The following is a 16,173-nucleotide window of genomic DNA, read 5'->3' as shown; positions in this document are numbered from 1 at the left end:
ACATACACGTTTATAAGTGGATGCTCTAAGAGTATTCTAGATATCACACAGGTCATTTACTATTTTCTTTTTTTTAAATAATTGAACTGCTCTTCGCACAAATAGAATAACTCATACTTAATAGGATAGCACAATACAGCAATACCTTGATTGTGCTAAGACACTGGAGTCAGCATGAAAACTTAATCAGCAGCACCCATCACATTGTTTACAAGGAGCCTGAAAGAAGGCAGGTAAGATAATTTTTAGAGAAATGCTTAATGTTTTCTTACCTACACGGATTGGGCACAAAACTATCCTGAATTATTACTACCATTTCAATTTGTTATTATTGACTGAATATTAATCACTTTGTAGAACTGTATTAAATGAAAAACTCAACAACACACTGCAAATAATTTTAAATCAACACAACTTTTATTTAAGAAAGAACACAAAAGTCAACAAGACATTTCCAAAGACCAAACCATAACAGAACTGTGGCGACTTGACAAGTTGCAATAACATAGTATCCGGGTAGATATTTCTCTTGCCTTTAAGTGTTGAAAAAGTCTTAATTCCTCGGAGATGTTGTTTTGTACATGCTCTTTTTGAAGTCCATTTTTAGATCCACATAAAAAAAACCCTCTCAAAATGTACAACAAAAATTATGTGGCATCCAAGTAGTTCACAAAGTGGATGAATCATGGAGAAAAATTGGAATGGGTAGTCATTTCAGTAAATAGCACGCGGATTTTTGGTGCTGTAATAGGCCTCACAAGCAGCCACGTATGCAGACTCTGGAAAGAAGTCATCGTGATACTCTGCAAGAAACCTGTAAAGCAAAATCAATACATTACACCATGGATCTTCAACCTGTGGCCCTCCAGCTGCTGTGGAACTACACAACCCAGCATGCCCTGCCCCAGTTTTAGAATGCCTTAATAGTTAAACTGTAGCACAGCATGCTGGGATGTGTAGTTCCACAGCAGCTGGAGGGCCGCAGGTTGAAGAACCATGCATTATACCCACAGATTTATACCACTCTCACTAATTTCCAAGTAGAAGTCTCTACAACAGTGATGAACAAATGGCACAGATCTTTGAGAATTGCTGTACAAGAGTTATCAACTTCAGTAACCTATAAGGTTGTGCCAGTTTTCTCCAACCTTAGAAAACAAGATTGGCAGCAGAGGGTAAACCACGTTTTCCTTGATGTTTTCAGTGTGCTCCTATGTTCTAAATCTGGCCATTCACTACCAACTTCTTTAGATATACCCGATACTTTGGGGTACATTTACTAAAGCTTCTAAAAATTAAAAGTGGTGATGTTGCCCACAGCAATCAGATTGCCTACCATTTCTCTATTGCATCCTAGAAAATGATAACAGAATCTGATTGGTTGCTATGGGCAACATCAAAACGTTTTACTTTTAGAAACTTTAGTAAATATACACCTATGTCTCTAGAAGTCATTTTTTTCTCATTCAGCAGATCACAGTATGTTTTTTCTTTTTTTCACAATAGAAGTAGGACTTCCGTGACATCAGAATTGTTTAGGTGGTTAGAAAAGAGTTGTTTCCCATATACTTAAATGATATCTGCTGATGTTGAGGTTGGTCAAAGCAAACATGTTGGAAAACCAAACCATTATTTTATTTGTATTTTTTTTTTTTTTTTTTTTTACATATGCTGGTTTAGTTTGTTAGGATATACTGAACAATCATCGTTCCAACTGCAGTTCAGTTGGCTGGTTGGAACGCTCATCATTTAGAGTATGGATAGTTTTAAAATACTGCACTGTGATTTTAGAGCATCTGTAACACCTTTCAGAGCAAAGAGCGGTGTAAGGATTTTAAATGATTGTAGCGCTAAGAAGCACAATACTTGCATTAAATTAGCCAAAGTCAAAACATGACACATCCACCTTAATACCCGCTACCTAAATTCAGATGGTCCTGCACACAGAAGGTCGGAATTAACTTAATACTTCGGCACAAAATTTGAAACAAAATTGGATAATGTAAATATAACAATGTATTAAAATATGTCAAAGTTATTAACACCGACTGCAAGCAGTAAGAATCAAAACCGCATGTAGACTGTTACAAAGTCTGCTGTAGCAACCTGAAGTTACTAATAAGTTAGTTTGTACTTCGTGACTTCCCTGACTCAACATAATTTCTTCAGACCAACAATGAACAGTATGAGATATTGCACAACTGTACTTTATTTAGGGGGGGGGGGGGGGGGGGGGGGACATAAGACTTTCAAGCCTAAAGTCCTTTTCTGGAATTTAAAAAAAGCCAAAAAGCCTAAATATCTGTTCAAGTTACAGTTCATTTTACCTTTTTAACCAAGTTGGTCAAAACAATACGAGAAACACAAAAATAAAAAACATGTTACACATATAAATAGTGCATCTTATCCAGAGCAGTATTTTAACCACTATGTTTCTGGCAGGTACAAAAGACTGATATTTATTTTCCTACTTAAAAGTACACTTTACTTTTCTCCAAAGGACAAATATAACTAGATAACTATAACTAATAAAATAAACTCTTACGTACCTTAGGAAAAGTTCAAAGTGTTTTAGCAAAACTTTCACCTTTTTCTCAGCAAAGAACATTTTTCCCATTATTTCTGGAAGTTTAACTAAAAGAAAAAAAAAGTTAGGAGATGGTATATTGTATTTGTAATGGAACTGATAATCTTATTTTGTTCTTTTCTCCCATTCTTTCTAAGAGATGCATTACATACCAAACAAGCGTAGCAAATGTTGCGAACCATATATATAAGAAGGAGGCGGCGGCTGATCACTTTGAGGGTAATTCTCTGGCATCAGCTTCCAAGACAGAACCTAAAGAAAAACACAAAGCATTACTTTATCACAATTGTAGCTCTCTAAAATGAGTTCTAATCTAAAGGAATGTTTAAATCTACAAATTGTATTTTTTATTGATATAATTATTTCCATTAAAATATACGTTATGGTAAGAATTTACTGTTGATACCGGTATTTCTCCTATGTCCACAGGTTCCACAGGATAACAATGGGACATGATAGAGCGATAGCAGATTGGCACCAAACGATCACAAGCTTTCAGTCCTCTCAGGATGCAACGGGCTCGTCCATATATCCCCGCCCACTGGCTCAGGCAAATCACTTGGATTCTAAATCATTCAGGCAGGAGCATTATGTAGAACCCTATTCAGACAAGAAGAACACACATGCACACCCTCCCATGCAAGAGGGAAGAGTTTAGAGAGTATAAAGATCCTCAAATCAGGTGAGTCAGGGTGAGATCCCTGTGGAACCTGTGGACATAGGAGAAATACCGTTATCAACGGTAAGTTCTTACCATAACATATTTCTCCGGCAGGGTCCACAGGTTATCCACAGGATAACAATGGAATTTCCCAAAGCAATTTTTAGTGGTGGGGACGCTCCCGATTAGACAGGAGAACCTTACGCCCGAATTCAGAGTCATGAGAGGCAAAAGTATCCAAGGCATAATGTCTAATGAATGTGTTAATGGAAGACCATGTGGCTGCCTTACATATCTGTTCTGCTGAAGCACCATGTTGTGTTGCCCATGAAGTACCTACCTTACGTGTGCAGTGAGCAGAGACATTAGCTGGAACAGAGAGATCAGCTTGAGAATATGCTTCTGAAATAATCATTCGAAGTCCTCTTGCTAGCGTCTGTTTAGTAGCAGGTCATCCCCTCTTGTGAAATCCGTAGAGAATGAAGAGAGAATCTGTCTTTCTGATGGCACTGGTACGATCCACGTACACGGACTTAATGCACGGACTACGTCCAGCAACGCTTCTCCCGCAGAAAGTCCCGATACCTGAAAAGCCGGGACTACAATTTCTTCGTTAAGGTGAAATTTAGATACCACCTTATGAAGACAACCAGACCTAGTTCTGAGAACTGCTTTATCTGGATAAAAAAAAAATCAGAAAAGCAGATTTACATGACAGCGCTCCTAAATCTGACACTCTTCTAGCTGATGCCATAGTCAGTAGAAAGAGAACTTTAGCTGTCAAAGATCCACTTTATTAAGTGGTTCAAATGGAGCCACCTGAAGGGCTTTGAGAACCAGACTTAAGTCCAAGGCACTGCCGGAGGAACAAAAGGCAATTGAATGCGCATTCCCTGGAAAAAAGTTCGCACATCCTGTAAATTGGCAATTTTCTTTTGAAACCATACAATCAATGCTGATACTTGCACTCTCAAGGAAGCCACTTTCAAACCCTTATCCATTCCTGCCTGAAGGAAATCTAGGACCCTGGATACTCTGAAAGATTTTGGGTCCATACTTCTTTCACTGCACCAATGAATATAGGCTTGCCATATTCGGTGATAAATGCGAGCTGAGGAGGGTTTCCTTGCTCTGAGCATAGTTTGAATTACCTGTTGTGAGAATCCTCTTGACTGTAGGATAGAGGTTTCAATAACCACGCCGTCAAAGACAGCCAATGCAGATGCCTGTGATAACAAGGACCCTGCATCAGTAGATCTGGACGTTGAGGGAGAAGAATTGGAGCATCCATCAACATCCTCTGCAGATCAATGTACCAATGCCTGCTGGGCCAAGCCGGAGCTATTAGAATCACGGCACCCTCGGTTTTATTTTCCTCACCACCCTGGGTATCAGGATGAACGGAGGAAACAAATATGGAAATCCCATTTCACTGAAAGTGCGTCCACAAAGATCGCTCCGGGATCATTGGTTCTTGACCCGTATGCTGGTACTTTGTTGTTCATATGGGATGCCATGAGATCTCGCTCTGGCAAACCCCACTTATCTACCAGAGTCTGAAAGACTTCGGGTGTACAGCCCATTCACTTGCTTGAATGGCGTGTCGACTGAGAAAATCCGCTTCCCAGTTTAGGACTTCCAGGATGAATACTGCGGACAATGCTGAAAGATGAAGTTCTGCCAATTTTAGCATGCGACTTACCTCCTACATTGCTTTTTGGTTGCGAGTTTCTCCCTGATGGTTGAGGTACGCTACTGCCGTCGCATTATCCAAATGGATCTGGACTGGTTTTCCTTGCAGTGTCCTTTGCCTGAATCAGTGCCATGTATATGGCCCGAAGTTCCAACAAGTTTAATGGCAGGGACCTTTCTTCTGTGGTCCACTGTCCATGGAACCATAATTTTCCGTCACTGCTCCCCAGCCCTGAAGACTGGCATCCGTTGTCAGGATCTCCCAATTTGATATCCAAAAGGGTCTCCCCTTGTCTAGATGGGAAGTCTGCAGCCACCAGGCTAATGACCTTTTTAACTTTTCTATGGTCTGTTTCTTTATTGTCTGATGGACTCCATTCCATCTGGCCAGAATCAGACGCTGCAGAGGTCTTGAGTGGAATTGTGCATACTCCACCATGTCGAATGTTGACACCATCAAACCCGTAATTCGCATTGCTGCATGAATTGATATTGTTTGACTGTGTAACAACTCCTGAGCCCTTAACTGCACCTTGTATATCTTGTTCAGAGGTAAATATATTCTCTGCAGACTTGAATCCAATACAGCCCCCAAGTGAATCACCCGTTGTGATGGAATCAGAGATGACTTTGCCCAATTTATGAGCCATCCGTGCTTCTGCAGACAAGTTATTGTCTGTTGAAGATGGACCAAGAGCAATTCCTGGGATTGTGCCAGGATTAAAGATTGTCGAGGTATGGAAAAATTCTTATCCCCTGCTTGCGGTGATAAGTTGCCATAACTACCATAATCTTGGTAAATACTCTGGGGGCTGTGGCTAACCCAAAGGGTAAGGCCTGGAACTGAAAATTATGCTGGAGGATGGCGAACCTGAGGTAACACTGGTGTGACAATGCTATAGGAATATGCAGGTAAGCATCCTATATATCCAGAGATACCATGTAATCCCCTGGTTCCATGGCCAAAACTATGGAGCGTAAAGTCTCCATGTGGAACCGTGGTATTTGTTTAACATTTTGAGATTGAGAATGGGCCGAAACGACCCATTTGGTTTCTGGACCAAAAACAGGTTGGAGTAAAAACCCTGTCCCCATTGTGCAGGGGGTACTGAAATAATTACTCCTGACTGAAGCAATTTCTGAACTGCTTCTTGCAGGGCTCTGGCCTTCGCCTCTATTCGAGAAGGACTGGTGCAGAACAACCTTTGAGGAGGCTGCTTCCTGAAAGGGAAACCATAACCAAGAGATACCGCTTCTTGCACCCAAGCATCTGTTGTCGAATGCTGCCATATGTGTGCAAACTGAAGAAGTCGGCCCCCTACCCTGGGGTCCCACAGGCGGAGGCCCGCACCATCAGGCTGATGACTCATCTTCTGGTTTGGAAGCTGGCCCTCTGGTGGCCCATTGCTTCTTTGCCTTACCAAACTTATTATATTGGGGTTGCTTACGATCAGTTTTACCTTTTGTTTTTCTTTGCGACCGAAATGGCAGAAAAAAACGAACCCTTAGGCCTGGGGTTATAATTGGCAGGAAACCTGACTTCTTGGATTCTGCTTCTGATTCCAGAATATCTGTCAATTCCTTACCAAACAGAATATTCCCAACAAAAGGCAGAGTCGAGAACCTTCTTAGATTCTGAATCAGCTTTTCATGTACATAGCCAGATTGCTCTGCGAGCAGCTACCGTTAAGGCTGATGCTTTGGAAGCAATAGTACCCATATCTATTGGCGCTTCTAAGAATATCGCAGCCTGCTTTTGTGGGCTATATGGGATTCCTGCTCCCTAGTAGGTGCCAAAAGCCCGTCTTCCATTACGTCAGCCCATTCAGATACCGCCTTTGCCATCCAGGCTGAAGCCATAGCTGGCCTTATGACTGCCCCTGACAGAAAATATGGTTTTCAAAAACCCATCCACTCTTCTGTCTGTGACATCATTTAATGATGTTGACAGTAAAGGCAATATAGGATTTTCACACTAATCGAATGACGTGCGTATCTACCTTAGGTGGCACCTCTCTTTTTAAACAGTCCCCAGTTGGAAAAGGGTAATAGGAATCCCATTTTTTTGGAATTCTGTATTTTTTATTGGGTGTAGCCCAAGCTGGCTGATCTGACCCTGAAAACTCGACCCAAACTGTTTTGGGACGTTTAAACACAGGTGCCTTTGTTTTGTACACTGGCTCTGCTGAATCCTTTAAAGGACAGATTAGCCTTCACTGCTCCAATTAATTCAGCTATATCCTCTGAGCTGATACCTTCTACCTGTTCTTCATATGCTGAAGCAGAGTATAAAGAGCTATCATCATCTGATGTATCATCTTGTGTAGTCTGTGAATTTGATGATATATTTACATCAGCTTGTTTCCTTGAAGAAGCTGTTGGGGATATGCCGTAAGAAGGGAGCTGCATGTATGGGATAATAGTGTACCCTACTCCTGAAATTGAAGCTGTAGGGACTACCCGTTCAGCTACACTGGACAAGGTCTGTACAAACATAGCCCAAGGTGGATCTACCTGCCGTTGAACAGGGATCTGCCTTGCAATCTGCTGAAAGGCAGAACAATTTGTACATAAACCATCATGTGTCAGATCCTGAGAGGATAATCCCACCTTGCAGGATAAACATATTATGAGTGTTGGTGTTACTGTTAATGTAACCTCGTCACCTTCGCTGCTCTTAGACATGATAAATAATCAGTTTTTCACAGTGTACTACACAATATGTGACTGTAATCATTTTACTATATTAAAGGGATATCAATCTGACCCCATCCCATGCACCAGCATTGAGGCTCAGAAGAAACCACTGACAAACATATATAAACTCAGCAATCACACTAGCGGTCAGTCACACATTATATATTAATCATATGAGCATATTATCAACTACAAACACATTTCCAAGTATGTAGGAGTACATATTACTGGTCTGTTTTATACAGATCTTAACGTATTCAGACGCATTGCGAAGAAAAATAAGAATTTACTTACCGATAATTCTATTTCTCGTAGTCCGTAGTGGATGCTGGGGACTCCATAAGGACCATGGGGAATAGCGGCTCCGCAGGAGACTGGGCACAAAAGAAAAGCTTTAGAACTACCTGGTGTGCACTGGCTCCTCCCCCTATGACCCTCCTCCAAGCCTCAGTTAGGATACTGTGCCCGGACGAGCGTACACAATAAGGAAGGATTTTGAATCCCGGGTAAGACTCATACCAGCCACACCAATCACACCGTACAACTCGTGATCTAACCCAGTTAACAGCATGATAACAGAGGTGCCTCTAGAAAAGATGGCTCACTACAGCAATAACCCGATTTTTTGGTAACAATAACTATGTACCAGTATTGCAGACAATCCGCACTTGGGATGGGCGCCCAGCATCCACTACGGACTACGAGAAATAGAATTATCAGTAAGTAAATTCTTATTTTCTCTAACGTCCTAAGTGGATGCTGGGGACTCCGTAAGGACCATGGGGATTATACCAAAGCTCCCAAACGGGCGGGAGAGTGCGGATGACTCTGCAGCACCAAATGAGAGAACTCCAGGTCCTCCTCAGCCAGGGTATCAATTTTGTAGAATTTTACAAACGTATTTGCTCCTGACCAAGTAGCTGCTCGGCAAAGTTGTAAAGCCGAGACCCCTCGGGCAGCCGCCCAAGATGAGCCCATCTTCCTTTGGAGTGGGCATTTACAGATTTTTGGCTGTGGCAGGCCTGCCACAGAATGTGCAAGCTGAATTGTACTACAAATCCAACGAGCAATAGTCTGCTTAGAAGCAGGAGCACCCAGCTTGTTGGGTGCATACAGGATAAACAGCGAGTCAGATTTTCTGACTCCAGCCGTCCTGGAAATATATATTTTCAGGGCCCTGACAACGTCTAGCAACTTGGAGTCCTCCAAGTCCCTAGTAGCCGCAGGCACCACAACAGGTTGGTTCAGGTGAAACGCTGAAAACACCTTAGGGAGAAACTGAAGACGAGTCCTCAATTCCGCCCTGTCCGAATGGAAAATCAGATAAGGGCTTTTACAGGATAAAGCCGCCAATTCTGACGCGCCTGGCCCAGGCCAGGGCCAACAGCATGACCACTTTCCATGTGAGATATTTTAACTCCACAGATTTAAGTGGTTCAAACCAATGTGACTTTTTGGAACCCAAAAACTACATTGAGATCCCAAGGTGCCACTGGAGGCACAAAAGGAGGCTGTATATGCAGTACCCCTTTTACAACGTCTGAACTTCAGGGACTGAAGCTAGTTCTTTTTGGAAGAAAATTGACAGGGCCGAAATTTGAACCTTAATGGACCCCAATTTCAGGCCCATAGACACTCCTGTTTGCAGGAAATGTAGGAATCGACCCAGTTGAATTTCCTCCGTCGGGCCTTACTGGCCTCGCACCACGCAACATATTTTCGCCAAATGCGGTGATAATGTTTTGCGGTTACATCCTTCCTGGCTTTGATCAGGATAGGGATGACTTCATCCGGAATGCCCCCTTTCCTTCAGGATCCGGCGTTCAACCGCCATGCCGTCAAACGCAGTCGCGGTAAGTCTTGGAACAGACAGGGTCCTTGCTGGAGCAGGTCCCTTCTTAGATGTAGAGGCCACGGATCCTCCGTGAGCATCTCTTGAAGTTCCGGTTACCAAGTCCTTCTTGGCCAATCCGGAGCCACGAATATAGTGCTTACTCCTCTCCATCTTATCAATCCCAGTACCTTGGGTATGAGAGGCAGATGAGGGAACACATACACTGACTGGTACACCCACGGTGTTACCAGAGCGTCTACAGCTATTGCCTGAGGGTCCCTTGACCTGGCGCAATACCCGTCGAGTTTTTCCCAACGGTTTATAATCATGTGGAAGACTTCTGGGTGAAGTCCCCACTCTCCCGGGTGGAGGTCGTGTCTGCTGAGGAAGTCTGCTTCCCAGTTGTCCACTCCCGGAATTGCTGACAGTGCTATCACATGATTTTCCGCCCAGCGAAGAATCCTTGCAGCTTCTGCCATTGCCCTCCTGCTTCTTGTGCCACCCTGTCTGTTTACGTGGGTGACTGCCGTGATGTTGTCCGACTGGATCAACACCGGCTGACCTTGAAGCAGAGGTCTTGCTAAGCTTAGAGCATTGTAAATGGCCCTTAGCTTCAGGATATTTATGTGAAGTGATGTCTCCAGGCTTGACCATAAGCCCTGGAAATTCCTTCCCTGTGTGACTGCTCCCCAGCCTCGCAGGCTGGCATCCGTGGTCACCAGGACCCAGTCCTGTATGCCGAATCTGCGGCCCTCTAGAAGATGAGCACTCTGCAACCACCACAGGAGGGACACCCTTGTTCTTGGTGACAGGGTTATCCGCTGATGCATCTGAAGATGCGACCTGGACCATTTGTCCAGCAGGTCCCACTGGAAAGTTCTTGCGTGGAATCTGCCGAATGGGATTGCTTCGTAGGAAGCCACCATTTTACCCAGAACCCTTGTGCATTGATGCACTGAGACTTGGCTCGGTTTTAGGAGGTTCCTGACTAGCTCGGATAACTCCCTGGCTTTCTCCTCCGGGAGAAACACCTTTTTCTGGACTGTGTCCAGGATCATCCCTAGGGACAGAAGACGAGTCGTCGGAACCAGCTGCGATTTTGGAATATTGAGAATCCAATCATGCTGCCGCAACACTACCTGAGATAGTGCTACACCGACCTCCAACTGTTCCCTGGATCTTACCCTTATCAGGGAATCGTCCAAGTAAGGGATAACTAAAATTCCCTTCCTTCGAAGGAATATCATCATTTCGGCCATTACCTTGGTAAAGACCCGGGGTGCCGTGGACCATCCATACGGCAGCGTCTGAACTGATAGTGACAGTTCTGTACCATAAACCTGAGGTACCCTTGGTGAGAAGGGTAAATTTGGACATGAAGGTAAGCATCCTTGATGTCCCGAGACATCATGTAGTCCCCTTCTTCCAGGTTCGCAATCACTGCTCTGAGTGACTCAATCTTGAATTTGAACCTCTGTATGTAAGTGTTCAAGATTTTAGATTTAGAATCGGTCTCACCGAGCCGTCCGGCTTCGGTACCACAACAGTGTGGAATAATACCCCGTTCCCTGTTGCAGGAGGGGTACCTTGATTATCACCTGCTGGGAATACAGCTTGTGAATGGCTTCCAAAACTGTCTCCCTGTCAGAAGGAGACATCGGTAAAGCCGACTTTAGGAAACGGCGAGGGGGAAACGTCTCGAATTCCAATTTGTACCCCTGAGATATCACCTGAAGGATCCAGGGGTCTACTTGCGAGTGAGCCCACTGCGCGCTGAAATTCATTGAGACGGGCCCCCCACCGTGCCTGATTCTGCTTGTAAAGCCCCAGCGTCATACTGAGGGCTTGGCAGAGGCGGGAGAGGGTTTCTGTTCCTGGGAACTGGCTGATTTCTGCAGCCTTTTTTCCTCTCCCTCTGTCACGGGGCAGAAATGAGGAACCTTTTGCCCGCTTGTCCACGAAAAGACTGCGCCTGATAATACGGCGTCTTCTCATGTTGAGAGGCGACGTGGGGTACAAACGTGGATTTCCCAGCTGTTGCCGTGGCCACCAGGTCTGAAAGACCGACCCCAAATAACTCCTCCCCTTAATAAGGCAATACTTCCAAATGCCGTTTGAAATCCGCATCACCTGACCACTGTCGTGTCCATAACCCTCTACTGGTAGAAATGGACAACGCACTTAGACTTGATGCCAGTCGGCAAATATTCCGCTGTGCATCACGCATATATAGAAATGCATCTTTTAAATGCTCTATAGGCAAAAATATACTGTCCCTATCTAGGGTATCAATATTTTCAGTCAGGGAATCCGACCACGCCAACCCAGCACTGTACATCCAGGCTGAGGCGATTGCTGGTCGCAGTATAACACCAGTATGTGTGTAAATACATTTTAGGATACCCTCCTGCTTTCTATCAGCAGGATCCTTAAGGGCGGCCATCTCAGGAGAGGGTAGAGCCCTTACAAGCGTGTGAGCGCTTTATCCACCCTAGGGGGTGTTTCCCAACGCACCCTAACCTCTGGCGGGAAAGGATATAATGCCAATAACATTTTAGAAATTATCAGTTGTTATCGGGGGAAACCCACGCATCATCACACACCTCATTTAATTTCTCAGATTCAGGAAAACTACAGGTAGTTTTTCCTCACCGAACATAATACCCCTTTTTGGTGGTACTCGTATTATCAGAAATGTGTAAAACATTTTTCATTGCCTCAATCATGTAACGTGTGGCCCTACTGGAAGTCACATTTGTCTCTTCACCGTCGACACTGGAGTCAGTATCCGTGTCGGCGTCTATATCTGCCATCTGAGGTAACGGGCGCTTTAGAGCCCCTGACGGCCTATGAGACGTCTGGACAGGCACAAGCTGAGTAGCCGGCTGTCTCATGTCAACCACTGTCTTTTATACAGAGCTGACACTGTCACGTAATTCCTTCCAACAGTTCATCCACTCAGGTGTCGACCCCCTAGGGGGTGACATCACTATTACAGGCAATCTGCTCCGTCTCCACATCATTTTTCTCCTCATACATGTCGACACAAACGTACCGACATACAGCACACACACAGGGAATGCTCTGATAGAGGACAGGACCCCACTAGCCCTTTGGGGAGACAGAGGGAGAGTTTGCCAGCACACACCAGAGCGCTATATATATATATACAGGGATAACCTTATATAAGTGTTTTTCCCCTTATAGCTGCTGTTTTATTTAATACTGCGCGTAATTAGTACCCCCCCTCTCTTTTTTTAATCCTTTCTGTAGTGTAGTGACTGCAGGGGAGAGCCAGGGAGCTTCCCTCCAACGGAGCTGTGAGGGAAAATGGCGCCAGTGTGCTGAGGAGATAGGCTCCGCCCCCTTAACGGCGGCCTTATCTCCCGTTTTTCTATGTATTCTGGCAGGGGTTAAATGCATCCATATAGCCCAGGAGCTATATGTGATGCATTTTTTGCCATCCAAGGTGTTTTTATTGCGTCTCAGGGCGCCACCCCCCAGCGCCCTGCACCCTCAGTGACCGGAGTTGTGAAGTGTGCTGAGAGCAATGGCGCACAGCTGCAGTGCTGTGCGCTACCTTGTTGAAGACAGGACGTCTTCTGCCGCCGATTTTCCGGACCTCTTCTGTCTTCTGGCTCTGTAAGGGGGCCGGCGGCGCGGCTCTGGGACCCATCCATGGCTGGGCCTGTGATCGTCCCTCTGGAGCTAATGTCCAGTAGCCTAAGAAGCCCAATCCACTCTGCACGCAGGTGAGTTCGCTTCTTCTCCCCTTAGTCCCTCGATGCAGTGAGCCTGTTGCCAGCAGGTCTCACTGAAAATAAAAAACCTAAAACTAAACTTTTCACTAAGCAGCTCAGGAGAGCCACCTAGTGTGCACCCTTCTCGTTCGGGCACAAAATCTTAACTGAGGCTTGGAGGAGGGTCATAGGGGGAGGAGCCAGTGCACACCAGGTAGTTCTAAAGCTTTTCTTTTGTGCCCAGTGTCCTGCGGAGCCGCTATTCCCCATGGTCCTTACGGAGTCCCCAGCATCCACTTAGGACGTTAGAGAAACCACAGTTTTGTACACAGACTCATATGCAATAGGCACTAAACGTAACTATTCATACTGACAAAAAGTAGATAGAAATTTAGTGCTGTATAACCCGTACTCAGAGTGGGATACAGGGAAACTCACCTCACTTCCAAGATCGATCAATATGTTAGCGAACGCTGAGTGGATCCAGATGCTACTAGTGTACACTGCTGCTCCGGGATCTTTTAGTGAACACAGACGCACTGTGCATGCAGACGCCAGTACTGTGATCGGGCCTCCTTGCGGTAGCGCTTAGTGTACACAGACGCAGCGACCGAGACCCCTCGTGGTAGCGTCTGAGACGGAAGTGAGGCAATCAGTTCAAGGCGGGAGACTGGTGGAAACTGGTCGTGAACTGGTGGGGAGGGGCGACCAGGAGAGCGTCTGACTCCCCATCGCTGACATCAACCCTCATACTACTCCTGGTGCCTTATGATCCCTAAGGACTAGCGCTGGAGCACCCGTAGTGACGGCACGCCAGCTACTGTTTGGTAGTCTCCTCCCAATACAGTGCGGCTGTGTCCATTATTCCCCTTCTAAGTGGAACCAATGCCTTACCTTCTCCCCGTGCTCCGGCCACAGCCTGGTAATGTCTGCTGTACCTGCTAGTTACTTCCGACACAGACGCCCGTCGAGACAGCACTTGTACCATGGGTAAGCGTTGTTGCGACCCGGCGCAGAGTTGTTGGAGCGACTCTTTTCAATATGCATATAAGACGCTGTTAGGAAAGATCACTCAGAAAACATAGTAAGACTATAAAAATAAATTAAGAAAGCTTAGAGCTGCCAAAAAACAGCAGCCCTGTGACCATGGTCCGGCTCCAGCCGCACCAAACAAAAACTGATTTGCCTGAGCCAGTGGGCGGGAATATATATGGACGAGCCCATTGCATCCTGGGAAGACTGAAAGCCTGTGATCGTTTGGTGCCAATCCGCTATCGCTCCATCATATCCCATTATCATCTTGTGGATAACCTGTGGACCCTGTTGGAGAAAAATCTGTGATGTTAATTATAAAATTATAATGAAGTTTGAAACTTGTATTGTTACTATTTTACATATGCTACTTATTCTGGAAAACATAGCGGCTGCAGGATATACAGTATTCACAGTGCTTCACTTATTCCACATTATGTTATGTAACAGCCTTATTCCAAAATGGAATCAATTATCCTCCCCCCCATTCTACACACAATACCCCAGCATAACAACGTGAAATAAGTTTGAGCTTTTTGCAAATTTATTAAAAATAAAAAACTAAGAAATCACATGTACATAAGTAGTCACAGCCTTTGCCATGAAGCTCAAAATTGTTCCTACAGCTTAATTGGAGTCCACCTGTGGTAAATTCAGTTGTTTGGACATGATTTGGAAAGGCACACAGCTGTCTATGTAAGGTCCCACACTTGACAGTGCATGTCTGAGCACAAACCAAGCATGAAGTCAAAGGAATAGTCTGTAGAGCTCCGAGACAGGATTGTCTTGATGCACAAATCTGGGGGAGGGTACAGAAAAATATCTGCTGCTTTGAATGTCTCAATAAGCACAGTGGCCTCCATCACTCGTAAATGGAATTAGTATGGAACCATCAGGACTCTTCCTAGAGCTGGCCAGCTGTCTATACTGAGCGATCAGTGTAGAAGGGCTCTAGTCAGGATGGTGACCAAGAACCCGACTGTCACTCTGTCAGAGCTACACCATTCCTCTGTGGAGAGGGGAGAACCTTCCAGAAGGACAACCATCTCTGCAGCGATCCACCAATCAGGCCTGTATGGTAGAGTGGCCAGACAGAAGCCACTCCTTAGTAAAAAGCACATGGCAGCCCGCCTGGAGTTTGCCAAAATGCACCTGAAGGACTCAGACCATGAGAAACAAAAATCTCTGGTCTGATGAGACAAAAATTGAACTCTGGAGTCATGTTTGGAGGAAACCAGGCACCGCTCATCACCAGGCCAACACCATCCCTACAGTGAAGCATGGTGGTGGCAGCATCATGCTGTGGGGATGTTTTTCAGCGGCAGGAACTGGGAGACTAGTCAGGATAGAGGGAAAGATAAATGCAGCAATGTACAGAGACATCCTGGATGAAAACCTGCATCAGAGCGCTCTAGACCTCAGACTGGGGCGACGATTCATCTTTCAGCAAGTCAACGACCCTAAGCACACAGCAAAGATATCAAAGGAGTGGCTTCAGGTCAACTCTGTGAATGTCCTTGAGTGGCCCAGCCAGAGCCCAGATTTGAATCAGATTGAACATCTCTGGAAATGGCTGTGCACTGACGCTTCCCATCCAACCTGATGGATCTTGAGTGGTGCTGCAAAGAAGAATGGGCAAAACTGCCCAAAGATTGATGCCACAAGCTTGGCACACCTTATTCAAAAAGACTTGAGGCTGAAATTGCTGCCAAAGGTGCATCAACAAAGTATTGAGCAAAGGCTGTGAATACTTATGTACTGTGATTTCTTGTTTTTTTATTTTTAATAAATTTGCAAAAATCTCAAAAGCACTTTTTTCACATTGTCATTATGGGGTATTGCGTGTAGAATTTTGAGGGAAAAAATTAATTTATTCCAGTTTAGAATAAGGTTGTAGCATAACAAAATGTGGAAAAGGTGAAGCGCTGTG

General features: G+C 44.9%; 1 protein-coding gene across 7 annotated transcripts in view; it reads right to left on the bottom strand.

Annotated features, from left to right (window-relative positions):
• Window positions 1-395: 395 nt before the first annotated feature.
• The window catches only part of MSL3 (MSL complex subunit 3), a 99,031-nt gene continuing 83,253 nt past the window's right edge, over window positions 396-16,173 (bottom strand). For all 7 annotated transcript variants that reach the window (XM_063953499.1, XM_063953497.1, XM_063953498.1 and 4 more), the window contains 3 exons: window positions 2,740-2,839; window positions 2,550-2,634; window positions 396-814 (listed from right to left, as the gene is read on the bottom strand). In XM_063953499.1, coding sequence (XP_063809569.1) covers window positions 715-814; window positions 2,550-2,634; window positions 2,740-2,839 — 285 coding nt within the window. In that variant the 3' untranslated portion in view covers window positions 396-714. The remainder of the gene's footprint in view (window positions 815-2,549; window positions 2,635-2,739; window positions 2,840-16,173) is intronic.

Source organism: Pseudophryne corroboree, chromosome 2 (genome assembly GCF_028390025.1).
Source record: "Pseudophryne corroboree isolate aPseCor3 chromosome 2, aPseCor3.hap2, whole genome shotgun sequence".
Lineage (NCBI taxonomy): Eukaryota > Metazoa > Chordata > Amphibia > Anura > Myobatrachidae > Pseudophryne > Pseudophryne corroboree.
This window is presented reverse-complemented; position numbering and strand designations above follow the sequence as displayed.